At 39.6% G+C, this 20,999-nt stretch overlaps 1 protein-coding gene across 1 annotated transcript in view; it reads right to left on the bottom strand.

Moving 5' to 3' along the window:
• LOC114053209 (EGF-like and EMI domain-containing protein 1) overlaps positions 1 to 20,999 on the bottom strand; it is a 726,964-nt gene that overhangs the window by 22,956 nt on the left and 683,009 nt on the right. The window contains exons 19-20 of the mRNA XM_027876127.1: positions 10,593 to 10,721; positions 719 to 847 (exon numbers count right to left, since the gene is read on the bottom strand). Coding sequence (XP_027731928.1) covers positions 719 to 847; positions 10,593 to 10,721 — 258 coding nt within the window. The remainder of the gene's footprint in view (positions 1 to 718; positions 848 to 10,592; positions 10,722 to 20,999) is intronic.

Below are 20,999 nucleotides of genomic sequence, written 5' to 3' on the forward strand. Positions count from 1 at the left end.
AAGTCAAACTGATTTAGTCACTCAAAGTTGTTCTTAAAACAGTATTAATGTTACCATATACAATGTTCTCTTGGTTCTGCTCATATGATTCAGTGACAAAACTCATATTCGAGTTGACAGATAAACTTCTGAGGAAGTACTCTGTTGAATGGATGACAGTGACTTTCAACTTCTTGGTGCCAGATTTTTGTTTCTAATTATACAATAAGATGGTATGGTGGAAAGAGCATTGGACTGAGTACAGGAAAAGGCAGTCCGGACAAGTCACTTCCTCTTCTCACTCTCCATTTCTTACTTTTTAAAATGGGTATAATAACATCTACTTCACAGGATTTTTGTGAGGAGAGCATGGTATAGCAGATAAAGCCATGGATTTTGAATCAGGAAAATCTGGATTCCAGTCCTCCCTCAGACACACACTAATCGTGTAACCCTGGGCAAGGCACTTGATCTTTCAAGTTTCTTCAACCATAAAATGAGGGTGTTAGGCTCAATGGACTATAAAATCCTTTCCAGCTCTGAATCCATGACCCTATTACCTAATGAGGATCAAATGAGATAATATATTTCAAATTATTTGAAAATTTTAAAGTAATATATGAATGCCGACTATTCTTGTTATCAAAATCATTGTTGTGCACTGTCTTTTAGTGGCTGTTGGTCATATGATCTAAAGTAGATCCAGTTAATTAGTAAAAGGCCAAGAATGGCAACTTACCTTGCTCACAGTAACTGCCTGTCCATCCAAGTCCACAGGTACAGTTTCCATCCATGGGATTACAAATCCCACCATTTTTGCAGGCACAAGTGAGCTGGCATTTGTGGCCATATCTTGCCTGGGGACAATCTGTAACCATATTTTCAAAATTAACACAGTAGAGCAAAATATCACACAGATAACTTTTCTCAGTGAGTTAGATGGAGAAACTGCACATGATAGCATCATGGCATAAGGAAATGCTTATGAATTTTCTGAAGTTAAGCACACTGGTGCAATACTGAGGTAGAGATATCAACAGTAATTAGTCAACAAGCATTTATTAAGCCCTCTGTGCCAGGCACTATGCTACCTTCTGGGGATACAAGGAAATGTAAAAATAGTCTTTATCCTCAAGGAGCTCACAAACTAATGGGGCCACAACTTGTAAACGGCTACCTAGGACATCTTCTATATTTAAAAAAAGTGCTTTCTTCACAATACACCTGGGAAGCAGGTAGTAGAAATATGATTATTCCTATTTGACAGAAGAAATTGATCCTTGGAGAGGTTAATGGACTTGCCTTGGTTATGGATGCAGTATGAATTGGTGATAAGATTCAACTCCGTAAGACCTACCCTCCTGACACGCTCAGATCTCTTTAAATTACACTGTCATGCCACTAAATAAATACTATTGTATCTCTGCCCAGTCTTGCCTGGGCAATTTATAAACTTCCTGTAGCAATGATAGAAAAAGATTAAAATAAAAAGAGGGACCTCGGCAGGGATGTGATGGAGCCAGGCTGATCTTGCTTCTGAGACCCGATTGTTAAATTTTTGGTGTGAGTGTTTACAACTCAGAAATTGACAAAGACTGTAAATTAGGGCTTGATTTATTGTTTTATTGCTTGCCAAGACTTAAGAAAGTGATGCAGAAAATTTTAATGATGCAGATTAAACTTTAAAGTGTGTTGTGCTTTTCTAGAGAGCTGGTTGTTAAACTTCTACCAGCATATCACTGAATCTAGGGGTCATTGGGTTCCTTGGTCAGTCAGAAACATGGCTGAAAGTCTGGTCTTAGCTCTTAGCGCTGAATGAAACAAGGAAGGCAGACAACTGTCTAATAACATTTTCAGGTAGTAACTTAACAGATACATGACTTAACTCTCTGTCCTACAGCCATGATTGTTTCCTAACACTTAAAAGGTTAGCTATTTGTGAAACTACAGTGAAATCCCAGACAGATGAAGCTTGTGGTATTTTTGATAAGTGGTCCTTCATAGTTTTTTTTTAAATAACTATAATCTGAGTAAATGAAAAAAATACTACATTGTCACAATAAACTAGATTTTGTTAGTTTGTCCTCCACAATTCATAGACCACAGTTTGGACTGGAGGTTTTATCTTCTTGACAAGACCGTGGAAGATATATTGGTCGAGAAAAGCTTTTACACCTAAGTTTGCCTTATTTAGTCAAATGGGACTTAATAGTAGAAAACAAAAAAGACACACAGGCAGGTTGTACGCTCTTTCTCTCTGGAGCTGTTTACTATAGAAAAATCTATAAAGATCTGCCTGCTCCCTTCTTTTTTTTTCATCAAGGACACTCCAGGTAAGTGTGTAAAAAGTATTGAGATCCCTATAGGGTGTATAGGATCTTAGAATCATAGATTCAGACCTGGGAGGACCTTGGAGGCCATCTGAGCTCATTTTAAGAGGAGGAAACTAAAGCCTAGAGAGGTGAGGCTTCTTGCCTATGATCATACAGATAAAAGTGGTAGAGCCATTTTTAAAGCCAGGATTGGAATCCAGGCCCTGTACTTCAGAGTGGAGTGTTGATAAAATACTCTCTTCATGGTATTGGAATGAGTAGTCTCAGCAACTTGACAAGGACAAAAGATGTTTTGTTTTTTTTTTCATTTGTGTGGAAGATAATACTCCTTGGAAGCTATGGAGACACCTATTGATAACCCAACCACACCAGTTAATTGTAATAGCTCTTCATGATTTAGTCTTCTCTTCGGAATGAGGATTACACATGGGAGTAGACAAATCAGTAGACTAGATCAAAGAACAAGAACTAAGCTGAACTAAGTGTGTGTGTGTGTGTGTGTGTGTGTGTTACTCCTTAGCCTTACACAAGACTGTCCAGAGGGGTTTTTGAAGGGGGAATAGTTTAGCTTCAAGAGAGAATTCCACACAGGGCAGCAGTATGAAGCAATGCTGGAACATTAAGAAGTCCTGAACTGAGCCTTGTAGAGAGAAGAGCTACTTTGTTACCCCAGAACTGGAGGAGAAGCCAGGCTCTGAGCCACTATGCACCTTCTCCTGCTACCATGGTTCTTAGGCGAATTGGGGTGGGGGAACAGTTTAGAAACCTTAAGTTAAAATTCCATACTGGAATAGTTCCAAACCTCAGGGTAGTACTCTAATTCTAGGCTCTTGGAGGAGAGAGGAATTCACTGAAGGGTAATAGGGTGTTTTTCTAGATCTTACACACATTTTCTTTCTGGGGAGTCTCAACAAAAGGGTGGTGTTATATGTCTGAAGGATGGGCATAGGTCACCAAGAGTATCGAAAAGCTAGGAATTACCACGAAGTGAAAGAGAATTTGTCCTTCAGTGTTTAAGGTCTCCTGTGAATCCCTTATGCTGTGTGTGGTAGAATAAAGACAGTCTTGAATCTGATATATATTAAATTGAGTGCTTGCACTGGAAACCTAAGGACCTTTTGCTCATATCTGTAGAAACCTAAAAGTGGAAGTGTTGTGATGTCTCTGGGGGAGGGGCCAAATGAACCAACTTCTGATGTTCTGGGTGGAGATGTGAATCAAAGACAATGATTTATGAGAATCCCTCCCACCAATTGAATGTGATAAATTTAAGTCTAGACTATAAGTTTCTGTTATTTTCATGCAGGATAATGTAACCTGCTTGAAGATAAGGATTGGGTTTTTTTTTTTTTTGTAGTCTTTGTAGTTTGTTTTTTTTTTTGTTGGAAGTTCCCTGTACCAAAAACATCAGTGGTCCAGTTTAAAAACAACTAAAAATGACTTTGTGTCCCCTGATCTTAGCATAGTGTTTAATACGTGTGTGTTGGATTAGATTGAGTTACATATGAATTATCATTCTCAGAAGGCTGCTAATAAGAAAATAAATAAGTAAATGAGTTTATAGTTTCCAGTCTTCTTAATTATCTCTTCTTGGTCCCTGATCATTTGAATTCTTCCCAGTTTTTTTAGATATCCGGATAATTAATCCTGAATGGTCTTCAAAATTGTACTATCTGCAGTATGGAGTCTCTCTCTGTTTACTTGGTATGGTCTATCTCCTATTACTGGCTTTGTCTTTTGAATGTGCTAGTTTCATTTCCTTGTAAAACACACTGCTTACTAAAGCGTTAGGGTTCAAATGTAATGATTTGATCATCATCCATCACAAATAAAGAAACATTAGGAAATCTCTCTACTATTTTTGTATTTACTTATTGTCTTCCTTTCATTCTCACATACAAATGTTCTTGGGATGAAGTGGCTTATTTGGGTCTTGAGCCAATCTTTCTTTCAGATGCATTTTCTCTTCCACTGTTTGTGAGATGATACCATTTTCAGTGTTACACTATTCTCCTGTGCAACATTTTACAAATGAGTTTACATTCTAAAGTACTGTTGACTTTGGCTTCTGTGACTCTGTGCTTGGCAGGGAGTTCCAGTGCTTCTTGGCTGAGACGGTTTGGGGGCTCTTTTGGCCTCTTTTGCAGATGACTATTTAATGTTGATTCAATTTCTCTCAGAAGTGATTGCATCAGAGTCAAAGTTATTTAACTTTGCCCATTTTCCATTGTTTAGCATCAATAGCTCATTTAAATGGGTCAGATGGGAACTGTTGAAATTGTATCCATCTTCTCATCTTTATTCTGTCTTCTAATTTGTTGTTGACTTTGGTCCTTGCTTTATCAAGTTAATCTGGCTGTATGATGACAGCTCATTCATAAATGACTCCCATACTGGTAGCTGATTGTATTTGACCTGATAAAATATAGTCAAATTTAGTTTTTCCTTATATTGTTTGGTTTGACCTCAGCAACATCAATTGTCATATTGATTATAGGTGGGGATAGAAAAAAAAATGTTAGTAAACATCATTGAGAATCAATGAGTGAAAAAGGTAAGGACTGGTAGATTCTTCAGAAGCTTTCCCCAGTACAGCATGAATACTTTCTTTAAGAAAAGCATTACAATATCTTTGAGGCTCTGTCCTAGGCCCTCTTCTCTTTTACTCTATTCTGTCTTACTTGATGATCACATTAGCTCTCATGAGTTTAATGAAAATCTCTTTACAGATGACTCTGAGATATTCAGCCCTTAGTCTATCCAAAGTAATATGAAGCCAAGGGAGTTTACTGAGGTGGGGGAGGTGGGCAAGCCTCCATATTAGAAAACTCATGTTGGTAGTTGAGGGAAGGATGTATTGGAGTAGGGAGAGAGTTAGGATAGGTAGACCAAATGGAAGGCTATTTATTATAATATGTATATAATAATATAATTATAATGATTATAATTTATATAATACAAAATTTATTATAATAGATCATGAGGGTATGACCTGGAGGAGTAGAGCGGAAAGATTGTGAAGGTAGAAATGACAAAGTCTGGTAATGTTTTAGATATATGGGCTGATGAAGAGTAAGGGGTCAAAGTGCAATTCTAAGTGACTGGGGGGAAGGTGGTTGTTTGAGGTAAAATACAATGAGCTCTGTTTTGAACATGTAGTGTTCAAAGGGATGCCTGTGTAAAACCCATTTTGAGATGTCCCCAAGACAGTCAGTGCTATTGTATGGTAGTGAGATTGGGAGAAAATAAGTGGATAGATCAATGTGCTTACATGTTCCCTTGCTGTATCATTCAAAGTAACAAGCAAACAAACCAATGAAAATATCCTATCCATGGGTTGTTCCCATGAGGGGGGAATTTACTGAAAGATATGGACAAGAATCACAGAATGAGACTTCTTGGAGTGTTTGAAATTTACCCTGATGGAGGTAGTACCTGCTCTTATCTACATGCTTCTACCCACAGAATTCAGCATGGATGCACCCATTTAAAATTTTATAAATAGCACCCAAATTATTGTCTGGTAATTTCCTATTAAATGAGAGGATTTATGATTTTGTGGCATGCTCTTGAAAGTATTGTCTCCACTCTCAGACTTGGCTGATGCATTGTTTCATTTTGTAGAATTGCTTCTTACCTCCCTTTTCATTGTTTATTCTTAGTTACAACGTATAGCTCTTTGGGGAGAAGAGGAGAGCAGAATGAGAAGAATATATCTGTAACTGAAAATAATTTAAAAATAAAATATATAAATAAAAAAGATCGGTGTTTACAAATGACACAATCAATTCTGGTCACATGGAATTGGAAAGGTTTTGCATGAACAAAATAATGCAAATAGGTTAAGAAGAGGAATAGTTGAATGGGAAAAAAAAATCTTAGTACCAACTATTTCTGATAAAAACCTGATGTCCAAGATAGTCAGCTAACAGGAATATCTAAGACCAAAAGCCATTCCCCAATGGATACATAATAAAAAGATATAAACAAAAAGATACTTGCAAGACATGAACAACCATATGAAAGGAGGTGAATGATAAAAAGAAAGCTTTCTTATGTGCCCAAATATTAATAGGAATGGTTTGTATAGTAGCAAAGAAGTGGTTACAAAGCACATGTTCATAGATTGTGGGACAGTTAAACAAGTTATGATAGATGAATTTAGTGGGAAATTACTGTGATGTAAGAAAGGATGGATGTGAAGAAAATCGACAAGTATTGACAGATTGATTTGATGAAAAGTGAAGTGAGCAGAAACAGGAAAGTAACATATACAATGTAAGTGGAAAGAACAATAACAAGACAATTGAAACTGAATCCCATGAAATTATAAGGACCAAGCTCGGCTCCAAAAAAGACATCAATAGAAGCACTTTCTGCTATCATTTTTGAAGAGATGGGGAACCTTGGGTGTGGAACCCTGTAATTAAAGTCAGGCTCTTTCAACAAGCTTATCACAGAGCCTGGCGCACAGTAGGTGCTTAATAAATGTTTATTGGTTAATTAATTGATTGATGGTTGGTTTTGATGAGTTGTTTTCTTCCCCTCTTTTTCATTCTTTGTTATAAGAGATTGCTTTCTGGAAGAGGGAAGAAGGGTATAATAGGAAATGTAATTGATGTAAAAACAAAAATACATTTTAAAAATTCAATTAAAAATTAAAGTGTAGCTTCGAAGGATCAAGTATTTTACCATGTTTCCCCCCTCCCTCAAGAAGAAACCATTATAAATAAGAACAATGTATTTACTTTCCTTGGCTCCCAAGCTACCTTTATGTTTCATTTTGCTATTCCCTAGGCAGACAAGGTGACCTTGTATATCTCATTCTCTTGCTTTGCTGACAGCTGGGTCCACTACGCCCAGGCAGGCACTGGCACCATCCAGTCTTTGGGTCACCCTGCCCTGGGCCACAGAAGCACAACAGGGCACAATTTCTCCCACAGTGATTTTCAGGACAAACTATAGTTAACAACATGAGCATATTTTTCTCATTAAAACATTCTGGCAGTCGGCGGACATTTTAAAAAAAATTTTGTAATACAAGGCTCCTTCTTTTAATCAAACAGCCTTCTCTTACTTGCCTTCAGTTCAGCTTTGAGTCTAAAAACAGTTGCTTTCAAAAGGAAAAGAAATTGTTCAAAGCTTTGCTTATTTTTTCATTGCAATTTGGGTTGACGTTAGGAATTTCCAAGCAAACATGTAGTGTCAAAACATTTTGACTAGAAATCGCTCTTGCAAGTCAGGAGCCTCAAATGGTCCCAATTTAGATCGAAACTCACCTTTTAAAAATGTACTTATTCTTCTTTAGTGTAGAAAGCACTGGATTTGAAACTAAATTTAGAGGTCAGATCCTGGCTTGACCACTCAGTTCCTGTGTGATCTTGAGACATTCATTTAACCTCCAAGGGTTAAATTCCTCATCTCTAAAATGAGAGGACTGGGTCAGATGACCTCTGAAGGCCTTTCCAGCTCTCAATCTTGACCCAAAAATGGTTCCCTTAGAAGTCTAGCTTGCATGTACAAATACCAAGACAGGACCTTATTGTAAGCCGATCTTCATTGCTGAATCCAAGGAGACAACACTCTATGTGTGTAAGAGATATGGGCTCAGAATTATTTTCACTGGCTATTACTTGTAAATTGGTTGATAAATATTCTTCAATGCTGTGTGTCTTCTTGTTCCCAGCAAGACTAGCCCTTGGCATGATGCTTGCCATAAGCACAATACCATCATATATTAGCCTAAGAAGTAACTTAGCAATGAACTCTCTTATCTGATAAATGAGGAAAATGAGGCCCTGATGTGACTTGTCTAAGGTCTCATAGCTGGCTTGTAGAACAGTAGAATGAGAATTCAAGTTCTTTGGTTCACCTACCATGCCATACTAACTTCCTACAGTGTGGTTATAACATGATATGTCAATCAGACATCATCCCTAAATGTATTGTGGATAATTTAGATAAAAATGTTGGTTATTTTCCAATCCATCCCATTAAATTACAAAAAAAACCCCAGAATTTATTGTTATCATCATCACCATCATCATTAGTATTAATATTATTGCTATTATTAAGTGTAAGGTACTACAATAGTTACCAGGACACAAAGACAAAAAACCCAAACAAACAAACATGCTTGCCTCCAGGCAGCTTACATTCTACTTTTATTGTATCCCCACGGCTTAGCTAAATAATTATCTTTGCTTTCCATGTGTTTCATAAATGGAGATAGGACAGTGTCTCAATAGAGTTCATATATAGTACCTGGTACATATTAGATGTTCAAGAATGAATATTTGTTGAATTGAAAATGAATGTTCAATTTAATTCAGCTTGCATTTATTTAGTGCTTCCTATGTGGCAGGTGTGGAATATGAAGACAAACAGGCGTCACCTCCTTCCCGCAAGGAGCTGACAACCTATCTGGAGGGAATCGATATGTGCACAGAGAAGTTAAATATGAAATACAGGATAAAGTCTGTGACTTCATTAGTACAAGAACTCTTGGTTGAGGAAGCTTCCCATACCGAAGAATTGACACCTTCTCGTAAATCTATAATCTAATGAGGTGCCTAGAGCACAGCGACACTCTCAAATGCAGCCAAACCAGATTAAAATGTAGTTGGGAAACATTGAACAAAATAAATAAAAATGCAATAAGACACGGATGATGTTAATATGTGATTTTCTACATCTATCTGCATAGTTTAGTGGCCCTACTTTCTGCTTGAGTTTGATATTACTGGCTAGTGCACTGAGAGGTTAGGGGTGCTGTGGAAGGCCTCAAGGCCAGCATGTGTCAGAAGGAGAATCTAAGGCCAGGTCTTTCTGGTTCTGAGTCCACCACACCAGGCTGTTTCTCTGAAGAAAATATAAGGCACTATTTATCTTAAGGTGTGAGGGAGAACTCTATCACCTTAGGTCATCAGGAAAAACCTAGTGGGAATAAAAGCTTGAGCTGAGTATAGAAGGGACTGAAATTACAAGAGGTGGAGGTGAGAGAGGGGAGTATTTGAAACACAGGGTAAAGAGATGAGAGGTAGGATGTGTACAGTTTCGTTATTGAGTCTTTTTCCAGTTGTGTCCAACTCGTGACCTCATTTGCAGTTTTCTTGGAAGAGATAGTGGAGTGGTTTGCCATTTCCTCCTGTAGCTCATTTTACAGATGAGAAAACTGAGGCAAACAGAGTTAAATGCCTTGCCCAGAGTGTCACACAGTGAGTAAGTGTCGGAGGCTAGATTTGAACTCAGGTCTTCCTGACTTCAGGCCTGGCACTCTACCCACTGCCCTTTGTGTACAGCTAGTGTGCTAATTTGGCTGGAATGAAGAATGTGCGAGAGGGAATGAAGTATGATAACACAACTAAGACAGAGGAGAGCCAGATTATGAAGGGCTTTGAACCCTGGAGGTGTTGATATTTTTTCCTTGGGGCCATCGGGAGCTGTTGAAGTGTGTTGATCAGAGAGTGATGTGGCTAGTCTGGACTCTAGGAATATCATCTTGGTAGTTTTATGAAGGATGGATTGAAGAGGGGAGAAGGTTGAGTTAGGGAGACCAGTCGGTAGGATTGCAATAGTCAGGTAGGAGATGAGGCTCTCAACTTGTGTAATGGCTTTGTGAGCAGAGGAAAAGGTAACAAAGTGAGAGGGGTTGGGGATTAGAATCCACAAGCCTTTTCAACTAGATCTCGTTAGATCTAGCAAGGCATAATTTTCTTTTGTCGAACCTTTTCCTTGTCCATTCAAAACCCAAACATATTTTTAGGGAAATTGGATCTGCCTGCCCCTGACCACTCTCACTTAAGTCAGTGATTGTTCAGTCATCTCAAACTGAAGTCTCTGAGTCTTTTGGAACAGCTTTCCTTTGAGCTGGGAAATCGTTTTGGGGAAGTGGAGCTATAAGATATTGAAAATGAGTTTGAAATTTTGAACCCAGGCAACCCCAGTTGGGTGGGATCTTGGCCAATCCATTTTCCAATCCTGAGTCTGACCCAGCACTGTAGGAGTGGGAGGTGCTGGGACCAGAACTCTCTCTTTGGCTGGCTTCCACAGACTCCAGCTTTAAATCAAGTTCTGACAAAAGGAATACTCACCCTGAGATTTGGGTCAGTGTGTGTTTGTTTGCACTGCAGTAAATTATCAAATACAATAGCTGGGGCATTGTTTTTTCTGCTAACTGAAACTCTTAAAGTCTTTCATTCAGTGCTGGCCTTGGCTAAGGGAGTAAGCTGTCCTGGCAAGATGCAGTTAACCCCTCCAGTACCACTTCCAGTGACTTACCCTGACCACAGTCTGTGCCAGTGAATCCAGGGGGGCAGTCACAGGTGCCAAGCACGCGGTCACAATGGCCTCCATTCATGCATTTACACATCTTTTGGCAGTAAGGACCATAAGTGCCGTCTGGGCACCCTGTTGGAAAAAGAACAAAACCACATGTTACACTATTTCTAGAAGCCAGCCAGTGTCTCATTTCATGTTCTTGGGCACTCAGTTACTTAAACATTCTAAGTGATGGCTCATTGGGTATTTTTGGTCCTGCCCAAGTTATTCCCACTTAGATCTAACTTTTTTTTTTTTTTGGTCAGTTAGCTGTCTCAGAGATTCAAGTCAATACAGTGAGTTTTTATTAAGTACCTAATATGTGCCAGGCTCTGTGATAGGTGCTGGGGGTGTAGAGGTAAAACAAAGCAATGCCTGCCCTTGATTAGCTTAGATTCTATCTGATGTAGGTAGTAGCCATTCCTCAAATGCTCTCCCTCCATCCTTCTCTCTGCTAGAATTTCTAGGTTCTTCCAGAGCATGGCTCAGGTACTGACTTCCATACAAGACCTTTTTTGTTCTCCCAGATATTCATTATCTCTCTTATAACTTTAATTTATACTGACTTACCCGTATATGTATTATCTCCCAATAAAATGTAAGTTCCTTGAGCACAGGAACTGTTGTGGGTATAAAACTAAATCGAAGGCAAACCTTCCCCCTCCTCTGCATCCGTCATTGAAGTCCTCCTTGCACATTCTATATGGCTTGATATCTTCTCTGGGTTCTTAAGACTACACTAGCCGAATGGAATCTCTGGTAGGGTCTACCATGTTGGAATGCCCTTATGTACATAAGCAGCACTGGACTACGTGTTTGCCGTGTAAGGACAAGCCCAGCAAAATCAATAGAAACCGACTCATTGACAGTTTAGTTACAAAGTAACTGAGGCAGGCCCCAAAATTGTCCAACCAAGGGACTGTGGTCTGTTCCGATGGAAGGGACATTAGTCCCAATGAAACCTCAAATCTCTGAAGCACGGGAGTATGGGAGGCGACAGGCAGAAGAACTCTGGTGTTACTCACCAACCCTCTACGTTCCTGTCAGTCTTAGGTTAGAACCCTACCTAAATTCAATACTAAAAAACCCCCTATTTTGTTTAAAACAACAACTACAACAGCAACAACAATGGGGATGATGATCTGCCAAGAAATCTGCTCTCATTGAAACCTAGAACAAAATAGCTGTCTGGGCGTTGTACAGGTCCCTACCGTAATGGTTCAAAGTACCTAGCAGCCTTTGCCACAGAGGCCAACAGGACTTGGTGGGGATAACAAGTCTTTCTTGACTCATTACCCCACTTTGTACTAGAACTGTTTGTCTCTGTGCTTCTGCAATTCAGGTGAGCCTTTCCATGAACCTAATTAGCCAATGTCATGACTGGCTATGATTAATCATGCTGGAATACTTAATCCCCAGTGCAGTGTTCCTCAATGCTGTTAACTCTAAGAATTGATATTTTTGTCTCCTCATATTGTTTACAGTTGGATAAAAATCCTGCACCTGCAGGTCACCATAGACTGGACAGTGAGTTCTGAACTGCACCTGATAATCACCTGCATGATGAATGAGGTAGAAGGGTAAGCAGTACTTTTGCAGGTGGGAAAAATGAGGCTCAGAGAGATCGATCGTCTTGGCCAGGGTCACACAGCTTGAAAGTGACAACATTGTAAGCTAATCTCTGTTAACAAGTAGGGAATCTCTAGAGGTGGCAGGCTGCCCTGTAGGAAGAAATTACAGCCACCAACAACTGGGGAATTCCCTCAAGTGGCAGGATGTCCCACTGGAAGAAATATAGCCACTGAGGGCAAGAATAGGCAGTGGGATAGACTGCTAGACAGGAGAGATCAAGGTAGATTGAGGGTGTAAGTAGAAGACAGGGAGAGTGGAGACTGGGTAGAGAATGTCTCTCTGAGTTGGAGGAGGGAAAATTGACCTTTTACGAACCTTTAAGATGTTTCTGCTGCTGGCCCTGGGATTCTACCCATATTTCTCAGTTAGCCTGGAAGAAATTATTGTAAGGTAGGAAATCTGGATGCTATCACAGCTGAGATGCTTGTACAGGGCTAGGTGAATGGGGGAAATTTCCCTTTCTTGTGCTTTGTATTCATCCCTGCAATGGGCATATTGGATAATTTTGTGTATCTCCTGCTGGTTTGGTCCATTTGGCATCAGCAAAAAGGAAACTTATTCTACCTTTTATTCCTAGAAAAATTGGAAGCAAGGAGTTGGAGTTATTTGCCTATCAATGATGATGTAGGAAAAGAACTTTGCATATCTAAAGTGCTATTAAAAGCACCAGCTAGAATAATTAGGTCCAGAATTGTGGTTGGGATCACTTCTGCTATCTTCTTTGTGATCACTGTAACAGAAAGGCAAATCAATTAGTCTAATGTGGAGCCAGGTGCACCAGCCCCAGGTGACCTGATTTAGAATTCCCATGCCTGAGGGTGTGGTTGGAGAATCTGCCCATCTACACTCTCCAAGGCTGATGTCTGGAGAAGAGGAGAAATCAAGGTTTCAACCTGGGTCTTCAGTGGCCAAGTCCAGCGCTCTTTTCTCTGTACTTCTAGGAATGAAATTGCGAGACTTTGCATTATTTCAGTGGGAATCAGGGAGAATGAAGCTGCTTGGTTAGAAACTCCATCTCTGATGGTTCTTTTTTGTGTTCATCCAATGAAGCAGATCCAGTGAGGGCATTCGCTACGTGCCCCTGATACTCCAATTCCTTCTTTTCAGCTGCCTACCTGCACTGCCTTTTCTCATACTTTACCTCAATTTACTTTTTTTAATTTCTAGGTACACATTTTCTATCATGATAACTCGGTACAAACAGGGGAGTCATCAAGTCGTGAGATTCCATTCCAGCGGTTGAAGTAATGCTGTTGCTAGCCCCTCTGTCTATATTTGTGGGTCCACCTTTTCCCTATCCCAACATATTTTGAGAGTTCCATCCCCAACCTGGTGCAGGGGGTGAGCATGACCTTCCATTGGATACAGACCACCTATCAAATGACCATACATCTTCATTAGGGAGCACACCAACCATTTATCACTGCCACAATCTACTTTTCCAACCTTATCACTATTGACTCCCCTTTATATAGCCCTATGCTTCAGACAAATCAGATGACTGAAAATTATTCAAACGTACATTGTGTCTTATCTCCTTCATACCTTTGTTCACATCATTCTCTCTGCTAGAAAAATATTTTTAGATTCTATCTGTTCCCCTACCACCCGTCTTTCAAGATTTGACTAAAATATCATCTCCTTTGACTAAGGAGATGCACACGTCTTCTCCTCCCCAACTCTCTGCCTTCTGCTCTTTGCCTATACATCATCATTGTGCCATAGCTCTTTCTACAGTACTCTGTAGCTTCCAGGGCCCAGGCACACTTCAGAGATGGTTTTCTTACTTTTGCTGGCTCAAATTATCCTATCCTGAAAACCCAGAAAAATGTCTCCACAAGTTTTGGTGTTGCTGTTCAATTGTTTTTCAATCATGTCTTACTCTTCGTGACCTGATTTGGGGTTTTCTTGGCAGAGATACTGCAGTTGATTGCTGTTTCCTTCTCCAGCTCATTTTACAGATGAGCAAAGTGAGGAAAACAGAGTTAAGTGACTTGTCCAGGGTCACACAGCTAATAGGTGTTTGAGACTATATTGGAACTCATGAAGATGAGTCTTTCTGACTTAAAGTTCGGTACTCTATCCACTGCACCAAATAGATACTTCTCCAGTATTTGGAAACTGACTCCTCACTTGTTGAGTACAGAGTTCACTGCATTATAAAAGTATTATTTAAAGGAGGAAAACAAAGTCTTGAATGAATAAACATTCCTATCCCAAATCTCTCAAAGTCCTCAGAGATCTAAATATGACAGGCTCCTGTTAAGTGTGGTTTTTGCCTTTGACTCTCTGTTGTACAAAATGTTCAAACTCTCCTCTCCTCCCTCCCCTCCCCTCCTCTCCTCTCTCCTCCCCTACCCTCTTCTACTCTCCCCTTCTTTCCCCTCCTCACTCTCTCCTTTCCCTCTCACTTCTCCCCTCTCCTCCCCTCTCATTTTCCAACAATTGTCATTCTCCTTCCCCACCCATTTACCCCTCTACATACCTACTGGTTTCTATAATTCTCCTAAATGAAGGATTCTAAACCATTTTTATATCAAGAACCCCTTTGTCAGTGTGATGAAATCTATGGACTCCTCTGAATAATGTTTTTAAATGCAAGATACTTAGGATTACAAAGGAAACCAATTACATTGAAATAGTAGTTATCAAACTATTTAAAAAATTTTTTTTTTAAAGAGGGATTCCCTTGGGGGCAGCTTGGTGGTGCAGTGGATAGAGCACCAGTCCTTGAGTCAGGAGAATCTGAATTCAAATCTGGCTTCAGACACATAAGACTTACTAGCTGTGTGACTCTGGGCAAGTCACTTAACCCCAATTGCCTCACCAAAAAAAAAAAAAAAAAAGGAGGGATTCCCTACAGATCAGAATTTTTTAGCCTTTTTTTGGTCATATACCTTTTTGGCAATTTTGAGAAACTTATGAACCAACCCATTCTTTCAACTCTGTTTATAAATACATAAAATAAAATTCATAGCATTACGAAGGAAACAAATTCTATTGAACTATAGTTGTCATAATATTGAAAAAAGAAAAAGGTAAGAACCGCTATTCTAAATCAGGCCTCTACTATCTTATAAGTCTCAGGAAGAAAAGTAAACTTCACCTTGGGGTGGGAAGGGAGAGGAGAAAGGAAAATCTCAATCAGGCTATAGATAGGTCTGGGGCAGTTCACATCTTCATTCCATCCTGTGATTTTGGTTCTTTCCCTGAATTACAGACTTTGTTTACAGGTGCAAACACAATGCTAATTTCATTCTCCTCTTACCTAGGGCTGTCCTTCCCTTCAACCCCTGACAATTATGGAGAGAGAAAGCTCAGTATGAGGAACAATTCTGTAAGTCAAATACAATTGTTTTTCCTCATACAGCTATTGGAATATTTTGCGCCATAAAAAAAGCCAGCCAAATCACTCCCCAACCTGCTTCCCATTTCTTACCTCCATAAGACAGCATCACTCCCTCATAGCTTAACCTTGGTCCCTGGCTTCCTCTAGTTCTCCTCAATAGCTTTCTTTTACCTGCTCTTATCTATACTTACAAACAGAGATTTCCCTCAGATTCTTGCTTTTTCATTTTAAATATCAAAATGGTTGATTTCAAAAGAGGTCCCCACTTTTCTTATTAGTATTCTCTTCTCATCATTAGAAAGTGCTTCCCTGAATCCCAATCTGCGTTGACATTCTTTTTCTGGGGTAGTGACACCTTCTGTTATGATTTAGTTCCAGTGACAGTAGCTAATTCTTCTTCTTTTCCTTCTCCTTTTTTTCTCCTCCTCCTCCTCCTTCTCTTTCTTCTTCTCCTTCTTCTCCTTCCTCTTCTCCTCCTTCTTCTCTTTCTCCTTCTCTTCCTTCTCATTCTCCTCCCCCTCATTAAATTAAATAAGTATTCATTAATGTTTGTTAAATGCCAGGTAATATGCTAGGTGCTGGGAATGCAAAGACAAAACTCATTCTCTACATCAATACCTTATATTCTATCTAGGGGTAGGGTGAGGTGGGAGAAAGGGGTATAGCTAAATCAATACAGAATATACACAAAGCAAATAGTGGGTAATTTGGTGGTGGGGTGGGATTATAAAATAAAGCCCCTATGTAGTATCTGAGCTGAGTCTTGAAGTCAACTTGAGATTCCAAGAGACAGAGGTGTGGAGGAAGAGCATTCCATGTTCAAAGTCATAGAGCCTGGAGATGGAAAGTCTTCTTCAGGAATCATGAAATAGATCAATTTGGCTGCAACATAGACAAGACAGCCAAGCATTCTATTCTAATTCAATAGTTTTATGGAAAAAGAAATGGAAGTCCCAAACAGATGAGGTGGGATTTGTCCAAGGTCACACAGCTTATAAACAGGAGATTCAGAATTTGACCCAATGGCACTCTCCCAATCTGTTCAGATTGTAGCTGTAATTGGTTCAAGTGGAGATACAATAGCCAATAGTAGCAAACATCCCCATGAACAGGTCAAGTCCCATTTCACCAGCAGGACACACATGCTACTCACACATGTGTGCTATTGCAATAACTGTACAACTTTTCTGCAACAGTGCAATGTAAACTCTGGGTTAATGCTTACCTCTTCAAGCAAAGTGTAATTTCAGCTCAAAGGGATGGAGAGATTACATACAATTGCTCCTATTTCATGAAGCAATATGTCAATGACTTTTTAATTGATGCTATATGTGAATCTCTATACATCTAACATAACATTAAGGAATTTGAAGTTCCATGGGACTCATGATATTTAAACTCTCAAAGACTATCTACAAAAGTTATAGAATCATAGGATTAGAGATTTAGAGTAGAAAGGGAACTTAGAAGCCATCAAATCCAACTCCTCTCAACCCATGGTCCTTTAAACTATCCAAATGACATCTTTGTCTATTTTAGCTTTGAAGCTAAAGATGATGAAATTTTCCAACATAACTTTTTATTTTTTTTAAAAAAGTATTTATTGAAGCATTTATTTTTGTTGGGATATATTATCGTGAATTCTTAATTAAGTTATTAAGAAGTAATATCAGGGGGCAGGTAGGTGGAGCAGTGGATAGAGTACTGGCCCTGGAGTCAGGAAGACCTGAGTTCAAATCCAGCCTCAGACACTTGACAGTTACTAGCTGTGTGACTGTGGGTAAGTCACTTAATCCCAATTGCTTCACCAAAAAAAAAACAAAAACAAAAACAAAAACAAAAAAAGAAGTAATATCAGTTATTTCCTAATAGGTCCACACACACACACATTTCTCCTTTTCAGCAGAAAAAAAAAGTTAAGCAAAAACCAGTCATGGCTAATGGCATTTGCCATATTTGAAACTCATAGCCTACCCCTTTCTAAGGAGAGCAGGAAAATACGTTCCATCATAAGGTCTCTGGAATCATGATCCCACATAATATTTTCTCACACACATGTATATGAACATGCACATGTGTATTCATATGTAAAGAAAATAAACTTCTAAGCCTCAAACCTAATGAGAATTTTGTAATTAAGACTCTTAACTCAATACAACTAACCTACTCTTTGAAAGGCAGCCAGGTGGTGCAGTGGATAGAATGCTAGGCCTGGAGTCACGAAATCTCAGTTCAAATTTGGTCTCAGACACTAGCTGAGAGTCCTTGGGCAAATCACTACAGGGGTGGTGCAACTTTGGCCTTGAGGCCACATGGGACCCTCTAGGTCCTCAAGTGCAACCCTTTGACTGAATCCAAACTTCACAGAGCAAATCCCCTTACTAAAAGGATTAATAAAAGGTTAAGTCTTAACCTCTGTCTGCCTCAGTTTGCTCAACTGTAAAGTAGGGATATCAATAACACCTACCTCCCAGAGTTGTTGTGAGGATGAGGTACTTATCACAGCGCCTGGTCCATAGTAGGTGCTATAATAATGGTAGCTAGTATTATTAGTACTATCAGTAATGAATATGCCATTTGTTAAAATAACATTGGTTATTATCATCATCAATTTGTCTCAAATTTGTTTCACAATGTCTAATGCACTTTTCTTTCAATAGTCCCGTCAAGTAGGTAGGACAAGAATTATCGTAGTTTTCCACACAAGGAAACTGAAGCTGAGAAATTTGGTGACTTAGGATCATAGCTTTTGGGCTAGCAGGGCCCTCAGAAGTCAACTAGTTCAAGCATCTCATTCTACTTATTAAGAAATGGAGACCCAGAGAGGGTCAGTGATTTAGCCATAGTTTCTCAGCTAGTAGATGATTGAGCCAGGATTCCAACTTGGGTTTTTGAAATCAAGCCCAGTGCCCTTTCTAGGACACCCAGCTGCCTTGTGAATAGCTGTTCCCTTCCTAGTTGTATTTATCTGTATCTATGGTAATCGTGGCTTCCTCTGCCACTCTCCAACCCCCAAGGAAATGTGTATTTTTTTTTAATTCACAAGTCTGCTTTGCTCTATAACTTTGGGAATGTGTGAAAGTTGACTCTTGGAAAGGCATATGATGCATCCCTTGTCCACATGTCTTCAAACTTCAACAAGGAAGTCCACACCCAGCACGTAATGATTCTATTTGGCTGGTCTTGAAGTGAAGTTTTGGTCTTTCCTCCCTCCTTTTCTTAAGCTACATTTGGGTCATTCCTTGGCTTTTTCTCTAGCCTTCACTATTATTTCCACTCCTCAGTGGAAATTAATCTTTTCTCTCTGGCGAAAGATGTTCCATTGTTTTCCATTAAAACCCCACGAGGATCCTGCCCCTCATTGCACCTCAAACCTGGAAGAAAAATCTGGGCTTGGATTATGGCATGTTAACCTGTCAACTAGCCAAAATGATTGACTCTATGTTTAGCCCTCCACCTCCCCAACTATATGCCTTTGGAAAAACCAACCCTCAGATTAGGAATCCACTCACTCCCTCATCGTAGAATCCCTAGCTTCCTTCAAGGTTCAACTCAAGTATCATTTCTTACAGGAAGTTTTTCCAGACCCTTTTAATTTTAAGTACTCACATCTTCCTCCATTAATTATGATGTATAAACTTATCTGTTTGAATGTTGTGGCAAGAATGTGTTAGAACCGGTTCAAGAAGGCTCCGGAGAGATGATTATTTAATTTTTATGACTTGGAAATTATCAACTGCCACAAAACAGGACTTGATGAATTGTTTTGTTAATTATGTAGGTAAGAAAGTGATAAAGAAAGTGTTAATACAGATAAAACTTGAAAGTGTATCATGCCTACATTTTCCCCCAGAGAGTCAGCTGTTAAACATTTACTTGACACCCTTGACTTGTATCCCACTGTCTCCATCCAATAAAATAGAAGCTGGTTATGAATAGATACTATTTTCCCTTCTGTTTTTGTATCCCCGTTGCCAAGGGCTGTGTCCTCTATCTGGATGGTGCTTAATGGGTACTTTGGGATTTGATCTGATTTGTGTAGTTAAGTAGGTTGGATAGAATAGGAATGGTAAATTACCATACTCTATGCATATAACAAGTGTCTCTCAGTATTTCTTCTGACCTAGCAGAGACTTGATTTAGGATGATTCACTTAAATAGGAGACATTTTAATCTGTTGTACTTTGTTTTCTAAAAGGTAGGAGAATCTGAAGGTGGTAGAGGCAGGTGGTGGAATAGGATTTGAAGTCACAACACCTATATTTCAATCTAGTCTCTGCAGTTTCTGTGTTCATGGCATCGGACACTTAGAACTGGAAGGAACCTTAGGGGCCATTTCTCCCAACCTTATGATAAGGAAACAGAGACCTGGACAATTTAAGTGACTTGCCCAAGGTCATGTAGGTCATAAGATGGTGGAGAGATAAAAGCCACATTCTCTGACTCCAGAACTTATCTCAGGCATACCACTTAACCTCAGTTTCCTCATCTATAAAAATGAGGGAGCTAGAATAGATGATGTATGAAAAGAGACATCCAGCTTTCAATCTATTATCCTATCCTGCTTTTTATAGTTATTTTATCTACCAAGAATTCCCTCACTTGAAGAGAGAGAGGGAGAGAGAGAGAAGAGGAGAGGAGAGGAAAAAGGGAGAGGAAGAAAGAGAAAGAATGAGAGAGAAAGTGAGAGAATCTTTGTACTTAAGTTAAGAAGACCTGGCCTTTCTAAACTTTGTTTACTGTGAGTTGCACTGGTAGAAGCCAGGTTTTCATTCATTTCCTGATGCTTTCTTCCTGGCACTGGATGGTTATTCCATGACCAATGTTTTCTGAGTCGTGTTGGGGGTTTGCTCAGGAATCCTGTCAGTTGAGTTGTCTAGTTTCTTAATCGCTCAATGACTCACAACCCTTTAGAAGAAGAAAGTCCCCATGAAGGTTGAGTATCCCAGGTTGTGGAAGTAGAAGGTGTCCAGGGTCTGTGGTGACTTCAAAACCCCTCTCTGCTCTGAAAGTCTATAGCAGGAAGGTCTCAAGCCATCGGACAACTGGGTCCTTGCCTTCTACTCTCAGCACGTTGGACCCAAAGCTGCCCATCCTTTGAGTTATGGACACGTGGCAGGCGTCTTCCTGCCAGCTCCTCCGCTTCCTCTAAGCTCTGCCAACAGAAAATGTCGAGCCTCTGCTCCAGAGTTGAGAACATGAAAGCCCAGTTGCTCTTGGCTGCTGGAGCCCTTGCTTCAGAGCCAGCTACACCTTTTATGGAGATTTTCTTGAACCCCTTTTCACAGACCTATAATTAGAAGAGATGCTGCCAAGGTACTTTTCCAGCAGCATCTAATCACATGCTGACTGGCCAATTTGACTTCTTAGGGAGCGGCTCCCTAAAT

This window comes from Vombatus ursinus, unplaced genomic scaffold (assembly GCF_900497805.2).
Source record: "Vombatus ursinus unplaced genomic scaffold, bare-nosed wombat genome assembly UNPS02014810.1, whole genome shotgun sequence".
NCBI lineage: Eukaryota > Metazoa > Chordata > Mammalia > Diprotodontia > Vombatidae > Vombatus > Vombatus ursinus.